This window comes from Panthera onca, chromosome C1, assembly GCF_046562875.1.
Source record: "Panthera onca isolate mPanOnc1 chromosome C1, mPanOnc1 haplotype 2, whole genome shotgun sequence".
NCBI classification, from domain to species: Eukaryota; Metazoa; Chordata; class Mammalia; order Carnivora; family Felidae; genus Panthera; species Panthera onca.
This window is the reverse complement of record NC_138346.1, coordinates 3269931-3288869: the sequence shown is the minus strand read 5'-3', so window position 1 is coordinate 3288869 and position 18939 is coordinate 3269931. Positions and strand designations below refer to the sequence as shown.

The 18939-nt window shown below is 52.0% G+C and overlaps 1 protein-coding gene and 1 long non-coding RNA gene across 7 annotated transcripts in view; one reads left to right on the top strand and one right to left on the bottom strand.

The window, feature by feature from the left end:
- Positions 1-6382, top strand: part of UBE2F (ubiquitin conjugating enzyme E2 F (putative)) — a 53732-nt gene extending 47350 nt beyond the window's left edge. For 4 of the 6 annotated variants that reach the window (XR_013557138.2, XR_013557137.2, XR_013557135.2 and 1 more), the window contains 2 exons: positions 2218-2280; positions 5707-5754. Coding sequence is in view for 2 of the 6 variants with exons in the window: in XM_060625890.2 (XP_060481873.1) it covers positions 2218-2280; positions 5707-5757 (114 nt within the window). In the remaining 4 variants the exon portion in view is untranslated. Of the gene's footprint in view, positions 1-2217; positions 2281-5706 lie in introns of all 6 variants that reach the window. The other 2 variants (XM_060625890.2, XM_060625886.2) reach the window with 1 other exon arrangement.
- On the bottom strand, positions 6243-18935 carry LOC132673305 (uncharacterized). Its single transcript, XR_009607974.1, has 2 exons — positions 18848-18935; positions 6243-6423 (listed from the first exon to the last, which is right to left on the bottom strand). It is a non-coding gene; the product is annotated as an uncharacterized LOC132673305 (long non-coding RNA).
- Positions 18936-18939: the final 4 nt, after the last annotated feature.

Sequence of the window (18939 nt, the reverse complement as noted above, 5' to 3'; positions counted from 1 at the left end):
TGTGTGTCCTCACCGGCAGCCCTCTTCCCTCCCACGTGTCCTGGTTTGGGTGAAGGCGTATGTGGTCACACGACTTCTAGACTTTTCACAAACCTAGATCCGTAGAGTTGTTGTCTCCTCAGTGACCAGCTGCCCAAGTTTACTATCCTCAGAAAACAGCATGTCACAGGCAGGGGCTGGAGGGCAGGCAGGGGGCATGGGGAGAAGCTAAAAGCTCGTATTTGAACTTTTTATATAATATTCTTTTGACTTTTTACATTTTGGTCATAAAAGAGCTTTCTCTAAAAGAAATAAGCTTCAGGGGTGCTTGGGCGGCTCAGTCGGTTGAGCGTCCGACTTCAGCTCAAGTCATGGTCTCACGGTTCCTGGGTTCAAGCCCCGTGTTGGGCTCTGTGCTGGCAGCTCAGAACCTGGAACCTGCTTCGGATTCTGTGTCTCCCTCTCTCTGCCCCTCCCCTGCTTGGGCTCTGTCTCTCGCTCTCAAAAGTAAACATTAAAAAGAATTTTTTTAAAGAGATAAGCTTCAGAGATCTGTCTCTGCGGAGGGGGATAAAAGCTGTGATACTTTTAAACTCAACGTCCATGAAAATGAGCCCATCCTGGTCAGCGCACAGAACGGCGGGGTGTTGGAGGGGCAGCTTCCTGGCGCCACGGCAGGAGTGTGACGCAGCATCCGGGATCACGGTGCTCTGCTCTTACCTTCAGCAAGAATAAAAAGCCGCGGAGCCTCGAAATTAGGCCCTCAAGCTCCCGCCTCCCTTTGCCTTCTCCTGTGATGTCCCGGGTAACCACCTGCGGCACCAGCCACAAACCCCGCAGCTTCTGGCTTCGGCCCCCCCTTAACCTAACCCTGAGAAGGCAGCGCTCAGGGGCACCGAGCCTCTGTCATTTGCTTGTGATTGTGGTTTGGCTTTTCCATTGCCGTGTACGGTTTACTTCTGAGCCGTGAGGGCTGCGGCATGAGGGAAAATCCACCCAGCTGGTCGTGCTGCTGCTGCTTTGATTTAGCTCTTAATCTAGTGCAGCCCCCCATCTCCAGTGCTCCAGGCCTCCCCGATTCTGAGGAGCCAACCAGAATTGCTGATGAAGCCCGATGGTTATTCCAGCCAATGTACTCGTTTTAGGTCAGATACGTGGTAAGGAAGACAGAGAATTTTGTGTGTCTCGTGGTCTTTATATGCATCAGGTATCTCGTGTGTGTGCTTTGTATTTTTGCCAGTGTCTGGGACTTAGAGTTGATCTATTACAGAGCATAGAGGCCTCTGTGATTTCCTTGCAATATTTGTGACATATTGGTCATACCTTGTTATTTATTCCTAAGTCAGAAATACAGTCCCCAAACTTAACGTTTCTCCTGAAGAGAAGTACAGGCGTCTTTGCAGTGGCCACGATGGCTCTGGAAAGGAGGGACTTCTCCGAAGGACAAATGTCACTACCTTGGTTTTTAAGAAGAGGTATCGGGCCATATAGAGATAAGGCACGGCCTCTGATTTGAAATCTTTGAGGAGAGAGGAGTAGCTATTCCAGAGTTTTCTTTTTTAAGATTTTATTTTTTTTAAGTAACGTCTCCGCCCAACCTGGGGCTCTATCTCACAACCTCAAGATCAAGAGTCACGTGCTCCACTGACGGAGCCCCCCCAGAAGCCCCCCAGGATTTTCTGAGGCAGAAAGGTCTGCGGGGATGGGCCTCCTGGCACTGTGGCGCTCACTTGGGCTCCACACGCCATTCCTGCTGGGTACGAGTGCCGTGCTGTGAAGGAGGGTTAATGGATAAAGAGAAGATCCAGTTAAGGTCAGCCTGGAAGGAAGCCACAGACCTGCAGCGGCAGAGATGTTCATCACAAAGTAAAGCAAGAAATGAGTTCTTGAAGACAAGAGTGGGATTTTTATTCGGAAATGCTAACGAGAGTGGCTCTTTATCAAGAGTAGCATTAGAACTTAATGCGGTCACCATCCTCCATTTTCACCAAACTTTGGACAGTTGTATGTAAACATCCCCAGTCCTTCAGTCAGCCGTTCGCCCACATTTTGAAGAAGACACCCACACGTTCGGCACGCTTCCGTCCCGAGAGCCGTGAGCCGTGAGCCGTGATGGAGTTTCTCTAGCTTGTCCCGTGGCTGATTAGCTTCCCGTCTCCTGGTTCGTAAAGTGAACACATGTGACAGCGGAAGAACGGGTTCTTGCCATGGTTTACTTTGAGTTTTTCTCTCTTTAAGGATCTTTTGAATTTTGATGATCCGCTGAATATTGAGGCTGCAGAACATCACCTGCGGGACAAGGTAAGCTCGCGGCAGCACCCTGGGTTGGTGGCTTTCTGTCTCTTGAGCAGATAAACACGAGGCTGAGAATGTAGGTCTGGCCTGCAATTTAAAGCCATTGATAAGCAATTGATAAGTAATGTCTGACCCAAGGTCAGACAGAAGGGCTTTTATTAGATGTGGTTTCCTAGTAGAATTCAATCCGCGGGATTTAAAGCCAGTAACTGTCAGTTTTCCTGACCAACCGTGTGGGGCCCAGCGACCACCATCGCCCTGCCCGTCCTCCCGTTGCACTTAGGCTCATACGCTCGCTTTGCGGTTTGGTTGTGCTCCAGCATAATTGGATCCCGTTTATTACTCTTAATCTTCAATTCCTTTTTTTTTTTTTTTTAACTTTTTTCCTCCAAGTCTGTGAATAAACCATCACTCACCCATTTTAGGAACTAATGGTCCATAAAATGGCTCTCCTGTACTTTTTTCAACCATTTCATTGTGGGCACTCAGGTTTTTCCCATGTTTTTCCCCCCCAACTATGACGGTAATGCAATAAATATCCCTTGTACGCACATCCTTAAAAGTACACGAACAGAGTGTAGGAGCAGGAGTCAGGGTGACGGCCCTGTGACTGAGACGGGGCTGTGAGAGACTGATCGGCTTTAGTTGGGGCCAAGCCAACCAGCAAGGCCTAAGCAGACGCAGCTGCAGGGCTAACTTGGTTTAGTCATAGAGCCTTGAGTTGCATTTTCTGAACCAGATTCCTCCCTGGTGAGCCCTCCGCACCCCAGAAGTTAGCCACCCAGCGCTGTTCCCAACACCCAGCCTGAACATGTGAGGTTCTAAATGCTGCGCTTAAGAGCGGGTGCTTCTGTGTACGTGAGGCCTGCTGCGTGTGTGTGCCAGAGTGTGTGCTGTTACCTACAACCTCGGGCAGAGGGGCGAAGAGAGGTGCTGCCTCAGCAGGGCCCCAAAGGGGGGCAGGAGTGCCCGCGAGAGCCGCGCCCCCCAGCACGAATCTGACACAGGCTCACGAGACCATGTGACGGGCACAGCAGGGGCCAGTGTGGCGTGCAGTGGGACTGCGGGGTCAGTGGGAGCTTCCGGTCAGGCAGAGGAGGCTGGGAGCAGCAGGGGCCTTCAGGAGGAGCCGGGGTGCGCGGGCCCCGGGCAGGGGTGCCCCCCGGCTGCTCTCACGGCTTGTGCTGCTTGGCAAAGCCTTGGTTTGTCCGCTGCAGCGACGAGCCCTTGCGGGTGTGCTCAGGGCCCCATTCACATTGTCACTCCACTTGCCGCTGTCCCTGACAAGGGCTTCCCCACTCAACACTGTGTCTTATAGAAACCTAGTCAGGGGGAGAAAGGGCTGATAATGGGAATACTTCCAGGGCCACGTGGAGAAAGCCCTGTTACCCGTGGCCTATCCGTTTATTTCTCTTGGAAGGTTGCTTTCCATTCTTTGGATGAAATAAGGGGAAAACTTGCGTTTATAAGCTCTCAGCCCCAGTGAGCTGGACCTAAAGTCCTCCAACAGTGATGCCTCCACATGAATTCTAGGAAGTGCCCCAGCCCCACCCATGTCCTTATGCCGAGTCATGATGACAGTGACTGAACTTTTCTCGTTACTTTATTTCGTGGCCATTGTTCCTCTAAAGTTTCATGGTGGCCACTTCAGTGCCAGGTGAGGGGCTAATAACACTCAAGGATCTGTTGATGCACAATCACTGTCCCCAGGGAGTGCACATGCTAGTGAGCAGAGGGGGTGGGCGTTGGTGGGGCAGGAGGCGGTGATGGGTTCCCTGTCGTATGTGGGGTGCTCAGAGAAAGCCTTTCTGATAAGATGAGTAGAGATCTGGTGTGAACCAAATGGATATCAGGGAAGAGCATTCTGGAGTGTTGACAGCAGCGCAAAGGCCCTGAGGCGGGAGTGTGCTGGGGTGTTCGGAGAAGACTTAGAGCAGAGTTGTGGGACAGCCGTGACATAGAGAGCAGCAGCAACCTTGGGTGGCCTTTCCGGACTCTGTCCCACACACTTCTCAAAGACCGTTCACTCCCCTGTTAATCTCCACGAGGGAGGGACTCTTGTTATCCCTGATTTGCTGCTGGGGAAGTAGAGCCACCAAGGAGGTAAGAGACTTGCCAGGAAGGGGCAGAGCCCAGGATGTGAACCCAGGCACGTGGGCCTTGCTCGGTGGGCCCTCAGGCAGGGGCGGAGGTGGGATGCACGAGGGCGTCCTGGAGGCCTTGGGCTCCAGCTTCGTCCTGGGTGAGGGGAGAGCACAGGGGGTAAGAGAGCAGAGGCAGTTTTGGTCTCGAGGGCTGGACGGGGTGGGGGTGCCCGTGGGGTCCTCACATCCTGCGAGCTTTGGTTGCGGCCCCTTAGGCGCTGACGGTACTGCTGGCCTCTGGGTGCTGTGGGAACGGCCAAGTCGGGGCCACCGGGAGGGCCGCCAGAGCTCCCCACTTGCGTCACCAAACCATTTCCAGACCCTTAAACCAGGAACCCGCCGACCTCGAAAGGGTCACTACGTGAGTGGAGTGTGGGCAGAGGAGGAGCTGCTCGGGCCGGGACTGGCCACCGGAGGGTGCGGTCCTCGCAGGGCCCCCCAGGGGCCCTGCTGTGCTCCAGACGACGTGCGGCGGGAAGGCACTGCTGCAGGGCGGCCCCTTGCTGTGTTGTAGGAGTTAAGAGGGGTGAGGTCTGCCTGTCCGATCACAGCGTCCCCACGCTGAACACGTGTGTTGTGAGGTGGGCGCGTAGCCCCAGGGCCTCTCGCCCGGTCCCGCAGGGCCCGGGACCTCGGGCGCTAAGCTTAGAGCAGGCCTGAGGGACACACCTGGGGTGCTTCCTGCCCGTGCCGGCCTGGAGGTGCTGAGGGCCACGCCGCCTCTCTTCAGCGGATGTGTTGGGCTCTGCCCGGCGCCAGGGAGGGGCCCCTGCCGCAGGCCCACCCCTTGGCACAGCCGTCCCTCGGATGGCGGGCCACACTCGTGCCGTGAGAAGTGGGTACGTTTCCAGTAGGCAGCAAGGTCTGCGGGGGTCGTCCTAGGAATTCCGATCTGGACGTGGGTCTTCGGAGAGCAGCAGCTGTGACTCACCCCCAGTTGTGGTCAAGAGCCCTGTCCTGACCTCCGTTGTCCCCTTGAGCACACTGTGGGCCACAGTCTCCCCATCTGCAAAGCCAAGGGTCTTAGGCTTCCGCTTGGAGACTCTGTGTTTGCGTCCCGCCCACGGCGGACACCGGAGCAGCAGGGAAGTGGCTCTCGGCTCCTCGGGCCTCTGGTTGTCCTGCGGCCGTGGCAGCTGGGGGCCGGTGGGGCCAAGTCCTGCCGGCGCTCTCCAGAGCACGCAGCGGCTCCTTGGCTCGGGTGGGTCCCACGCGTTCCGGAAGTGGTGCTTCCCTCGCTAACTCGCTCCCTCTTGTTCCTTCTCCCCCGATCCCTCTCGCTCCACAGGAGGACTTCCGGAATAAAGTGGAAGATTACATTAAGCGTTATGCCAGATGATAGGAGGAGGAGACGGTGGGGCTGCGGACTGTGTGTTGTAGGCTTGTCCCCAACCGCAACCAAAAGGGAGCCTCCTCCCCAGCCCTCGCGCTCCCTCAGACCCCCGGGTCGTCCGCATCCTGTGACCACGCTGTCCCGAGGAAGAGCCTCTGCACGACCGCCCATTGTAGATGGAGAGTCCCACATAAATACAGCAGGAACATGTGTCTGGGGTCCGAAAGAGTTGTCTGCTTACCTTAACATGTTTACTTTTTGGAAACTGTACTGTATAGGCTGTTGATGAGATTCCTGAGCAGTTGTCATGAACTCAGAGTTGAGGCTAGCGCTTGCTTTGTCCCCTTTTCCCCAAGCCCTTCCCCCCCGCACACGTGATGCTGGTGATGTGCTCAGTGTAGCTCGCAGGTGGGCCGTAAGAAGCCCGCTACACACTGTGATTGGATGCAGATTCTCTCAGCTCCTTCCTGCCGACGTTGGTCCTGCCTACCTGTCATGAAGCTTCCCAGAATGCATAGTCATTCACTGTAGATCTCTTACTGAAATGCGTATTTTATTTAATGTAAGTATATTTTGGAACAGATTTGTAATTTGTACAATTTAATGCTTTAATTATTTTTTTCTATCTTCATTTAGTTTGTATTTTCATTGTATAGAGCAGACAGGAAGATGCTGGGGAGAAATACAAAGAAAATATGAAAGACACATTATTCCTTCTGTCCAAGTGAAACAAGAATTTGGCTTCTAAAAAATCAACTCTTTGGGGTCCAGTTGGGGCGAGGAAGTTTTTGGAACCTTCTGAAGCTAGATCTGGGTGGTTTAAAACAAAAGGCAGGGAGCCCTTTCCCACCTGCTGCCCAGAGGAAACCGGCCAGAGCCCAGATCAGGCAGGGGCTTGGTGTCTCCACAGTGGCCTTGTGGTTGCGAGCCAGTAAGCAGTGCCAGGGGGCCTCGGGTCCTGAGGGAATCAGCCACCCATGTCTCATGCCCTGAGACCGTGCCTGTGGCCTTCTGAGCTTGCTGTGTTTCCGGGCCATCTGCAGGGAGCCTCCTAGGGCCTTGCAGGGCTGGGAATCAGCAGCAGCATCCAGTCAGACTCAGGCCGGTGCACTTCAGAGGAAGAAAACTAAGGAGGCAGGTGGCTTTACTCCAGCAGTTAGATATCTGTCTGACCCAGTGAAATCAAATGCAAAATAAATAATTGTAGGGTTTTCACCTGCTGCCTGCCTGGCATAGTCAAGTTTAACAGCCTCCTCTGACCTCTGGATCCCCCCCTCTCTGCCATCTCCCCAGCCTGGTGTGTTTTTCCTCGTTTATAATGCACTATCTGATTATGAGATCAGTGTGTCCTAGAGATGGGCAAGGAGGGAATGTGGGCCATGCTTCCTTCCCATTTGTAATCAGGAATTGTGCCCGTTGGACTGAGGGGGCCCTGACCGATCAGCCACACCTCTGGTGCACAGCGCAGGAAGAGTGGGGCCGGATCGAGGGCATGGTGGCAGCTGGGAGGCTTGGGGCCTGTGAGGAGGACAACAGTAACCCTGCATCCTGGAGCCTGGAAGAGGCACTGAAGCTTACACACTGATTGCAGCAGGACACAGGGCAGATCAGCAGCTGGCCTGCCCACACTGTGGCCTGAGTTCTGCCCCTGTGATCCAGGCCATGCGGTTCTGTGCCTGGGCAACCCCAGGCTTGAGTCGTCCTATCTCACGGCTGTCCGAGCAGCTCCCAGGCTGCACAGCTGGTGGTGCAGATGGGGGTGGAAGAAATGACTCCAGAGTCCATGGCTGAATGGAAATCTGCACGTTGTAGTAAAAGAGTACCTTCTGGACGAGACTGGAAGGTACGGCTGCTAATTCTGACCTCAAAATACTTGCGCAATAGAGAAATACTTTGCTTATCAGAGATCAATTAATTCCTCAGAAATGACCTTTCCCCGTGACAAGATCATCCTTTTCTGTCCGGTGCAAATCCCTCCGAGGCCTTGCCTTCCCCCATCTTGGTAAGGAACACAGCCAGCCTGGCCCAGCCCGTCGTGGTGGGGAAACAGTACTGTGCTGGGCACGTGGCCAGTGGGGCCCGGGGCATCTTTGGGCGGCTGCAGCACCCTGACTTGCAGGCCTTTTGGTTTCTTGGGAGTCTCCTCCCCCCTCGGGCCAAAGTAACATTTCTGACTCCAGTCCATGGGCTCCACCAGGCGGATGATAATTGGTTTCCGATCTGCCAGGGGAGGGTTTCCAGTCCTGGAGCCAGATGGCATGGAGCAGGCCCTGGGAACAGGAAGAACCGGGCTTCTCTGATGTCCACTGGGGTCCCCCTGGCTCTGAGGCGTAGCGTTTGGATGTCAGCAACACGTTTCCCAAGCACACTCGGCAGGAAACAGTTCCAGGGTAGACCGGTCGGAAGGCGAAGCTCACGTGTCTCGCCTCAAACACAGACTCCCTCTGAAGTCTTGGTAAGGAGCCAGGGCGAGTGCATGAGTCTGGTGTTACGTACTGAGCCTTTGCTGTGTTACTTCCGTCCTCTGTATCTGGCTGCTTGTAGAGTGCTGACCAGGGAGCGGCGTCTTGGGTTATGGTTAACAAGACACCCTGCTTTATCTACTGTCCTCCATAAGCACCAAAAGCCTTACAGGGCTGTTTATGGTTTCTACCGACTACAGATTAAGCCGGGTTGTGCACCTGCTAGAGAAGTCTGCGGTGCGGAAATTACACGTGAAAGCTTTGTGAGGGCTGGTTCGGACTATTTGCAGTAGCTAAAATAGTCCGAATGCGTAGTCTTTAAAAGGAACATGTACCTTAGTGTTTGCTAGTTTAACTGTTTCAAGATGTCCAGGCAGATTTTCCTCTGCCCTCAGTCCCCCGGCCCCCACACTTCTGTGAAACGCCCCCATGGGTGCAGAAGGCAACAGCCGCTGTCCCCGTGATTTGGCCAGAGCCGGACCAGTCCCAGCAGAGTCTCAGGCCACCTGGTGGCTGAGCCCGTGTGCAATCCTCTTACGGTAGCAGGAGCAGACATTGGGCCGGGCTCTGGAGCGCCGCACAAAAATCCCAGAGCGCAAACTCCAACACCAGGTGGTGGTGCTCCCAGAGGATGTGCCCCACTGCCTCCTGGGATTGCTGTAACCGCCCCCCCCCCCCCCACCACCGCTGTGAAGACAATCACAAATTCCTATAATGTCAGACTTCTTCCCGACGGGATGATCAAAATCAACCAGAATAGTTATTAATGTAAAATTCCAACCAGACGTCACAGGGAGCCACCAATCGCAGTCTTTAACGAGGCTCTTCTCAGCTCGTGCCGGCCAACCCGGGATCGTTTGCACTTTCGTTCACTTAAAAATATGTTTTACCTTGGAAAGTCAGGTTTGCTACAAGTTTGTTATTCATCAAAGTGTCTAATAAAATGCTAATGTATAGATAGTCTTAGCAAAATAACGTATTTTAACTTTGCCAAAGAACTTGGGAAATGAGAGGATTTGTCGCTCCCTTCTTTCCTCCTGAAGTCCCGCCTCAAACAAGTCAACAGCTTGGAGGGGCTAATTCGGAAGGGTCCGTGTTGCCCACTGAAGTCCCCACTCATGGCCTGGGTTTCCATGGGTTACCAGGATCGATGGAGTGAAAGAACTGTGGTTTGAAAAAAGTTCTTCAAAAAGCCCAGTGATGAAGGCATTTGGGGACCTGGCCTTGTCAAGAATGTCTATTCATGTTAAGCTGTATAAAGAACTGAATTATACTCTTAAAAAAAATCATCTTAGGGCTCATTCATTTCCATTGCCCAGTTCACTGAGCCAGAGTTCTTTGATAAATTCACTTTTCAGTTCATGTCAGGGCCAGCTGGAAGAAACCATGCTTGCCCAAGAGTTCCTGGTGCTGGAGGAGAGACGGGACAGCGCCCCAGCTCCGCAGAATGGGGTGAATACTTGTCAGGGGCCAGGCGCCAGGAAGGACCGGCCGTGGGTGGCGCGGCACCTCGTGCAGTCTCCCTGGTGAGCCTTCCCACCCAGCGGCGCTCTCCCTGCTCCGATGCCCGTGTGCAGCCTGCTCCGTCTCTGGCCTCGTACAACTGACTCCTCTGTGTTGCAGTTTTTCCTGTTGGGTTTTTATCACCTCGGTGTCAGACCTCATTGACCCACCTGGTGCTCGCCAGCCGTGGATCTTATCAGATGTCTCTTTAAAAATGCATTCCGGCCTCAACGGCCCTGTTCACCTGTGTCCTGCCCTCCCACCCCCACTCCCAACCAGGGTGAGGCCGAGGGGCCCTAAGGTGGGTGCAGCACCGGGCATAGAGAGCCGTGTTGCCTGTTCAGCCTCAAATGAGTCTGAGAGGACCTGACTCCCTGGGGTGGTTCTCGATGGGAGCGGGGGAAGGGGGGAGTCCAGTGGGCACGGATCCCACTGTGGTTGCTGTGCACCTCACCAGACCAGCCCGTGGTGTGTGACAAGGGCCACAGTTGATGCAGGAAGACCTGGCTGACAGCCCGGTGAGACCAGGACAAACCGGTGGGACGGCCTCCCCACATTTCCCCCAGCTTGCTGCGGGGCGGGGGGGGGGGGGGGCACCTCTAATCTTCCCATCCCCTCCAGAAGAAGCCCCCCTGCACCTAGCACATGAGCCCATTGTGACTGGCCCCCTGTCCACTGTGCCAGCCACTGCCCTGAAGACCCTGCCTGACCTCAAAGTGGGTCATGACCTTCAGGCCTTGTGACAAGGTCCACCTCCCTCTTGGGGCTCCTTCCGCGATTGAGTTCACAGGGTGCCACTGCTGTGAGGCCTACCTGACAGGCAGGTGGACAGCTCCCGGGATAGCCTCACCTCGCCCAGGCTTCCAGGAGCACAGGGGGTGTGGTCTACAACTGGCTCCATATGTATTCCTGCCCGTCCGGAGTCAGGCAGCGCATGGAGCACGGGGCCTTGGCTTGGCCATCCCGTGAAAACGGAATCGCTTGTTACAATAGGGTTGCTAGGTGCTGAGTAAATCTAGCAGGACCTTCAGAGTCCAAGCACAGCAGATGCATAATGCCTGCTCAAGACAGCCCCCTCACTGGAAGCCCGGCGTGCTGCCTGGAGGCAGTGGCTGATGCCTCACAGGTGAGCGACCCACCCTTCTCTGAGAGCTGGCCGGTGCCGAGCCTGAACAGTCTGCTTGACTGGAGAAAATACCGCAGAGTAGAAATAATACTGAGCAGATTCGGGCTGAACGGGACACTTAGAGTGTAGGATTAAAAGGAACTTTTTCAGGGGAGAAAACCACATGTTTAGGGAAATGCAGTGAATTGCACTTTTGACTCGGAATCAAAGTCCCAAGGGGACAACAGGCTGAAATGAAAAGGCAACGGGATGGAGCCGTAACTGGCAAGACCTCCGCGGCAGGACAGGGCAGGGTCGATGCTGGGAAAACACATCAATCGTCTGGAGACAAATTTGGTCAGTTCTAGAGTGCAGAAGGGAACAACCATCATGGGGAAGATAACGGAAAGGACAGAGGGCGCTTGCACTAGTCCAAGATGGGGTAACCGTCTTATTTGAACAAGCAAAATCCTGACAGTGTAGACAGAATTACGGTTTTCAGCCCTCGGCCAGCAGGCGGAGCAGGGCGGTGCTGCCTGAGTGAGACCTGCCCGGCCTCAGCCCGGGCGAGGGGAGACGCAGGTGGAATCCAGCAGGCACTGACCTTGAGACGGGACTAAGGATGTGGGGAGGCCACCGGAGCTAGAGTTCCCAGGGGAGAGGGCAGCACAGAGCGAGCTCTGGAGACCTGCAGCCAGGCCCTCAGACTCGCACACGCACCTGAGGAAACTACCCGAGAGTCGGGAGGAGCACCACCCGAAAGGAGAAGAGAACATGACCCCGGGAGCTCGGGCAAGAATAGTCCACGTTCCCTCGAGCCAGAGTGGATGTGTGATCACCTGTGATCACAGTGCACTGCGGAGGGCGCCGGCTCCGTGACAGGAAAACCGACACTAAAGGCTGCACGTGCTCCCGGCCAGATATCTCCAGAGCAAGCCTTAAAGGGATCGCGTCGTTTCAAAGGAACCGTGTCCCACAACAAAGACAAACAGGAAGTTTTAAATCCAGAGCCTGCCAACAGCAGCCCGGCCCAGGAGCCTCTGTCTCAGTAAGCCCGACGCTACCGGCCCCCCGTCCAGAGGCACCAGGGAGGCCGGGCGGTACCTGCTTTTAAAAGGAATCCCGCGACGCGCACCGGCCCCAGAAGCCCCCAGCCCCCGGGGGCCCGCGGCTGTCCAGAGCCCACTGGGGGCCCTCCGCCACGACGGCCCAGCCACGCGAGCCTCTTCACCCCTGCAGACCCGAGCTCCCCTTCCCCCAGTGAGAGAGCGCGGTCTGCCCAGCCTGGGCAAGTGCCCTCTCCGCAGACGGCACCAGCGGGAGCCCCGGCAGCACCAAGCCCGCCCCATAACCGCACGGGCTCTCCTGCTCCCGGGTGCCCCTCTACCCGCTTCAGATGCTGGGTCTCCCTCCTTTTCTGCCCCTCCCCCGCCCATGCTCCGCGTGGCTCTCTCTCTCTCAAAAATAAACAAGATCTTGGGGCGCCCGGGTGGCTCAGTCGGTTAAGCGTCCGACTTCGGCTCAGGTCACGATCTCGTGGTCTGTGAGTTTGAGCCCCGCGTCAGGCTCTGTGCTGACAGCTCGGAGCCTGGAGCCTGTTTCAGATTCTGTGTCTCCCTCTCTGTGACCCTCCCCCGCTCATGCTCTGTCTCTCTCTGTCTCAAAAATAAACGTTAAAAAAAAAAATTAATAAAAAAAAAATAAACAAGATTTTTAAGAAGGTTAGCTAAGGGGAGTTCTACAAACAAAATGGAAATGACAAAAGGGAATATTTATAAATCATATATGATGATTACATTAAAAATATGCCGTTTGATACATGACAATGACATTTGAAAGTAGAGAAGGTCGAGGGAACAAAATGCAGGTGGGTTTCCTCACTTACTCTATGGTAAAATGTTGACGCCAGTAGACTTTATAAATCCCACGTGTAAGATATACTAAAAAAGCAGCCACTAAGAAAAATACGCTAAAAACAAAAAAAAAAACCCAGTATGAAGTGCAGTGATATCAGCAAAATTGACAAAGAACTTCTGAAAACTTTCTCCCCCATAAAAGCAACAAGAAAATTGGCAACAATTCTCAGAGTCAGCTTTTCCAGAACTCTGGAAATTAATAACCAAAGGCAGTAATCGTAAGTAGAATTTACTTCAGTGATCTTAAGGAGAAGTCTCCGTAAGCACAGCAGATTTGTGCCACGTTAACTTACGCTGGCCCCAATTCCCACTCTAAGTCCACAGTAGCCTTAAAAACTAACAGCCCACGTTTTGCAGTGAAAACCAGGAACACCAGTAATTCGGTGATTGCGGAGGGAGCGGAGCACGGCTGGAACTCCTTCAAAGCCTCCTTCCCGGAGTCTGTCATTCTTTAACAAATCTGATAGTGTTGAAACGCTATCTGTATTTGGTCAGAATCTGAAACTTTATGCCTCAAAGGAAATCACCAAGACAGTAAAAAGCCCACAGAATGGGAAGAAACATTTGCTAATCACATCTGATAAAGGTATCCAGAAAAAAAAAAAAAAAAAAAAAGAATTCTTACCACTGAGCAAGTACAGGATGACCGAACTTAAAAACGGACAGAGGAGGGCCGCCTGGGCGGCTCAGTCAGTTAAGCATCTGACTCTTGGTCTCAGCTCAGACCTTGATCTCGGGGTTAGGAGTTCAAGCCCCACATTGGGCTCGGTGCGGGGCGTGGAGCCTACTTGAAATGAAAATGGACAGAGGATCTGGATAGATGTTTCTCCAAGGAGGGTATACAGATGGCCAATAGGCACATGAAAAGATGTTCAAAGTCACTAGTGGCAGGAAAACTTCCCGTTCACTCCCCAATTCTTTCTTTTAAGTTGATTTATTTTGAGAAAGAGTGTGTTGGGGGTGGGGGGGAAGGGGCAGAGGGAGAGGAGGCGAGAGAGAATCCCAGGCAGGCTCCGTGCCCTCAGTGCAGAGCCTGACATGGGGCTCAGTCCCATGAACTGTGAGATCAAGACCCGAGCCAAAATCAAGAGTCGGGTGTTTAACGGACCGAGCCACCCAGGTGCCCCTTCACTACTCACTCGTGACACCAGACATGTGGGATTTTTCCCCGCACAGACCAGTCCTCTGACACCAGCTGGGTATCTTACAATTCAGTTTAGTTCCGACACCTGTACCTGCCGGGAGCATCAGCTCCCACAGGTTAAGAGCTCCCCGTCCTACAAGGCTGCCCCCCACCCTTCAGATGCCAGTCCCAAGTCCTGGCCTCTGGCACTTCTGACTGGCTGCACACCAAGGCTTCGGTGACCCCCTCCATGGGTTCAGTAATTTGCTAGAACACATCACAGACCTCAGGACAACTTTACTAGATTACAGGCTCATTATAAAATGAGACGACTCAGGAACAGTCACACAGAAGAGCTGCCTAAGTCAAGGTCAGGGGGAAGGGCACGGAAGATCTGTGTGCGCACAGATCCAGGAGTGTCCTCTCCAGCTGTGCACTCTGCCAGCACCCCACGTGTCCACCCGCCAGGACGCTCTCTAAACCCCTCCAGCCAGGGTTCTTACAGTGGCTTCATTATGCAGAGATGATTGATTAAATCACTGCCCGTTGATGCTTAGGTCTCCTCCTCAGAGACTGGGGGTGGGAGTGGGGGCTCAAAGTTCCAACCCTCTAATCAAGTGACTGGTCCCCCCCCCCCCACACCAAGCTTGAGTGTGGCAGAAAAGGGCTTGCTACAAATAACAAAAGATGTTCCTTTCACCTGTATTTCTGTCTCACCGAGAAATTCCAAGGGTTTTACGAGCTCTGTGCCAGGAAACAGGGACAAAGACCAGACATACATTTCTCATTATATTCCGCAATATCACAATTAGTCGTTAGGGAAATGCAAATCAAGACCACTTCACAGCCACTAGGATGGCTAAAATAAAAGACAGTGACAAGGGTTGCTAGGGATGCTGGGAAATTGGAGTCCTCTACATTGCTGGTGCAATGCCCGTGCAGCCAGTTGTGAACACCTATCGGGACATTTCATCAAAAGTGAATACCAAGTGAACATAACAAGTTAACATATTACCCAGCAATTCCACTCCTAGGTATATAACCCAGAGAACTGAAAATATATCTCCATGTAAAAATGTGTACATAAATGTTCAGGGAAGCATTATTCTTCATAGTTTAAAACTGGAAACCCAAATGTCTGTCAACCGATGAACTGGAAAACAGGATGTGGTATAGCCAGGCAAAGGAATAGTAATCATCAATAGAAAGGAATTATGGAAACGTGCTACAACCTGGATGGACCTCAAAGACATGAACACGTCTGAAAGAAGCTATGGTTCCACATAAATGAAATGTCCAGAAAAGGCAAATCTATAGATACAGAAAGTAGCATTGTTGTTGCTAGGGGCTGTGGGGAGGAAGGAATGGAGACTGAATGCCAAATGAGTATAGTGTTCCTTTCGGGGGGTGACGAAAATGCTCTGGAATTAGTGATGATGGCTGCACAGCCTTGTAAATATACTAAATTGTACACTTAAAATGTTCTTTAATGTTTATTTTCGAGAGAGAGACAGAGACAGAGTGCTAGTGGGGGAGAGGCAGAGAGAGAGGGAGACATGGAACCCGAAGCAGGCTCCAGGCTCTGAGCTGTCAGCACAGAACCCGACGTGGGGCTCAAACTCACAGACCGTGAGATCATGACCTGAGCCAAAGTCAGACGCTTAACTGACTGAGCCACCCAGGTGCCCCAAATTGTACACTTTAAAGGGGAGAATTTAATGTATGTGAATTAAAACGATTTTACAACGCTATTGACAAATCAAGAAGGAATACTAAAAAAAAAAATGTTTGAATAACCCACAGGAAGGCAAGTAAAGAGAAACGGTGTTGAAAACCAGATGAAACAAACAGAAAACAGTAAGATGGTAACTTTAAGAGTCAACATTAAGTATATGTAAATGAGCTAATCCACTGGAAGGCAAAGGCGGGCAGAATGGATTACTATAGTTTCGGAAGAGGTACCAACTTGTGAAAAACTGGAAAAAGCACCTCCTATCATTTACTACAACTGCATGTAGATGTACAACGATCTCAACATTGTCAGATAAAACTATCTCCAGGACCCAACAACGTAAAATTTACAGTGCCTGCCACTGTAATACAAAATTACAACCCCATACAAAATCACAGGCATGCAAGGAAGAAAATAAGACGCATGGCAAGGGGGAAAATCAGTCAATAGGAGCAGACTCAAGAATAAGAAATATGACAGAATTAGTAGACTAGAGAATGAAAACAGTTCAAGAAGGTAGTTGGGGCGCCTGGGTGGCGCAGTCGGTTAAGCGTCCGACTTCAGCCAGGTCACGATCTCACGGTCCGTGAGTTCGAGCCCCGCGTCAGGCTCTGGGCTGATGGCTCGGAGCCTGGAGCCTGTTTCCGATTCTGTGTCTCCCTCTCTCTCTGCCCCTCCCCCGTTCATGCTCTGTCTCTCTCTGTCCCAAAAATAAATAAAAAACGTTGAAAAAAAAAAAATTAAAAAAAAAAAAATTTAAGAAGGTAGAGGGAAGACTGTTCATGTCGAGACATGGAAAATATACAAAAGACACAAATTCAACTTCCAGAAGAAAAATACATACCTGTGATGAAGAAAATATACTAGATGGGCTTAACAACAGGTGATGTACTGCAGAAGAAAATATTCATGAACTTGAAGAAGATAGGACAGTAAAAACAGTACGGAATGAAACAAAGGTGGGACCAGAACTAGGGCAAAAAACAACAGAACTTCACTGAGCTGTGGGACAACTTCACACACCCAATATACTTGTAACGGGGGGGTCTTCAGAGGAGTAGGGAGGAGAAACTTATCTGAAGAAATAAGAGCCACTGGGTGGCTCAGTCGGTTAAACATCTGACTCTTCATTTCAGCTCAGGTCATGATCTCACGGTTTGTGAGTTCCAGCCCTTCCATGCTGATGGCACGGAGCCTTCCTGGGCTTCTCTCTCTCCTCTCTCTCTGCCCCTCCTCCACTCTCTCTCTCAAAACAAATAAACCTTAAAAATGTTTAAAAGTCAATAACAGAGCAAAAATATTAAAAGCAGGCAAGAAATAAAGACACGTAGTATGTAGAGGAACAAAGTGACAGCAGATTTCTCATTGGAAACAATGCAAGTGAGAAAACAGTGGAGAAACATCTGTACTAACAGAAAAAAATTCAAGCTAAAATTCTTTATCTAGAGAAAATATCAAAGATGGAGGCAAAATAAAGACTTTTCTCAGGGGCACCCTGGGGGCTCAGTGGCTTAAGCGTCTGACTCTTGATTTCAGCACACGTCCTGATCTCTTGGTTCTTGGGATCGAGCCCCATGTCAGGCTCTGCACTGAGCACCGAGCCTGCTTGGAATCCTCTCTCGCTCCCTCTCTCTCTCTCCCAAAATAAATAAATAATAACTTTAAAAAAGGACTCTTCCCATGCATGTAAAAACAGAAGTCCTATCAGCAGACTAGCCCTAGAAAAAATTTTGAACAAAGTCCTCAGACAGAAGGAATACGGTATGAAATGGAAATGAGGAACCACACCGGGGTTTCTCAGCCTCAGCACTATTGCCATTTTGGGACAGATTATTTGTTGCTGTGGGGGCGGTCCTGCGTGTTGTAGGAAATTAGAGGCTTCTACTCACTAGGTCCCAGAAGGACCTACCCCCAATTATGACAACCAAAATTATCTGCAGGCATTGTCCAACGCCCCTTGGAGAGAAGAGTCACTCCCAGTTGAAAATCACCGTATTGGATGGATTTTTTCTTTTGTTTCAAAATTTTTAACCCTTTATGCTTCTAAGCAATAATCAGAGAATTCCTATGCTCAGGCATTCAGCTTACTAATTTGCTGATTGTCTATTCTATTCAGCTCATCTCTTGTGTTTTTAATTTTTTTTAATGTTTATTTTTGAGAGACAGAGAGAGACAGAGAATGAACGCGGGAGGGTCAGAGAGAGAGGGAGACACAGAATCGGAAGCAGGCTCCAGGCTCCGAGCTGTCAGCACAGAGCCCAACGCGGGGCTCGAACTCACGGACCAGACCGTGAGATCATGACCTGAGCTCAACCGACTGAGCCACCCAGGTGCCCCACCCTTGCTCTCTCTTAAGCCCATGCCCTCCCATCTCCCTCCAGGCCTCTGCCTCTTGTCTCTCATCTTCAGTTTTCTTGTTAGCTACCTCCCTGCAGTTTATAAACATGTTCAGTCTCTAAAATATTTCCCTTAATTTTGTAACCCCTTTTTGTGGCTCCTTCTCCTTTCAAACTTCAGGAAACTGTTGGCCACATTCTCAGTTCTTTCATATCCCATTCATCCGTCAACTCACTGTGCACTTTTCTGCCCTCTCCGCACTGCTGTACTCAAATTTCCCTTAGTAAATGCATCAGTGCTCCTAACTGTATACAGTAGACACTGTGCGGACGCCCGCTCCGCTGCACTCTACACTCTCATCTGCTCTTGGCCATGCTCTCCCAATTCCCTTTCTTTTCCTCCTCTGCTGATAGTTCTTGAACTCCTGGGTGTCTCCTTGCTTCTTAAATTTTGCTGTGTCCTTTGCTATGGCTGCACGTCGCAAGAAATGAGCTCACTTTGCCAGCAAGAATGAAAGGAAATAAGGAACCCAGAAATATAGAGGCTTGCAGAGCTGGAAGAGACAACGCCTGGATCCCAACAGGAGGTCAAACCGAGAAAGTCTACAAAAAGCCAGTTAGAATTCACCTTCTTGGCAAAGCATTCCCGAATTCAAATTCTGGGTCCTTCGCTGCCCGTGTGAACTTGGGCAAGGTGCTGAGCTTTTCCATACCGTACCTCAATTTCCCCATATATAAGATGGGGACAACAGTGCCCCCTTGACAGGCCGGCCCCGGCCCCAGCCCCTGCCCGGCTGCCGCGCGTATGGACCAGTGCAGAATCCAGAGAGGCGCTCATTCCCGCCTCCTAGCCTCCGTGACCGCGCCCCCTGTGACGCACACCCGTCACCTGACCTCCCTCAGCCAATCGGCATCTCACCTGTGCTGGCCCCGGACATTGGCCCGAGTGCAAAGCTCAGCCAATCCGGACGCCGCCCGGGCCTCGCGGCCCCGCCCCCTCCGCCGGGCCTC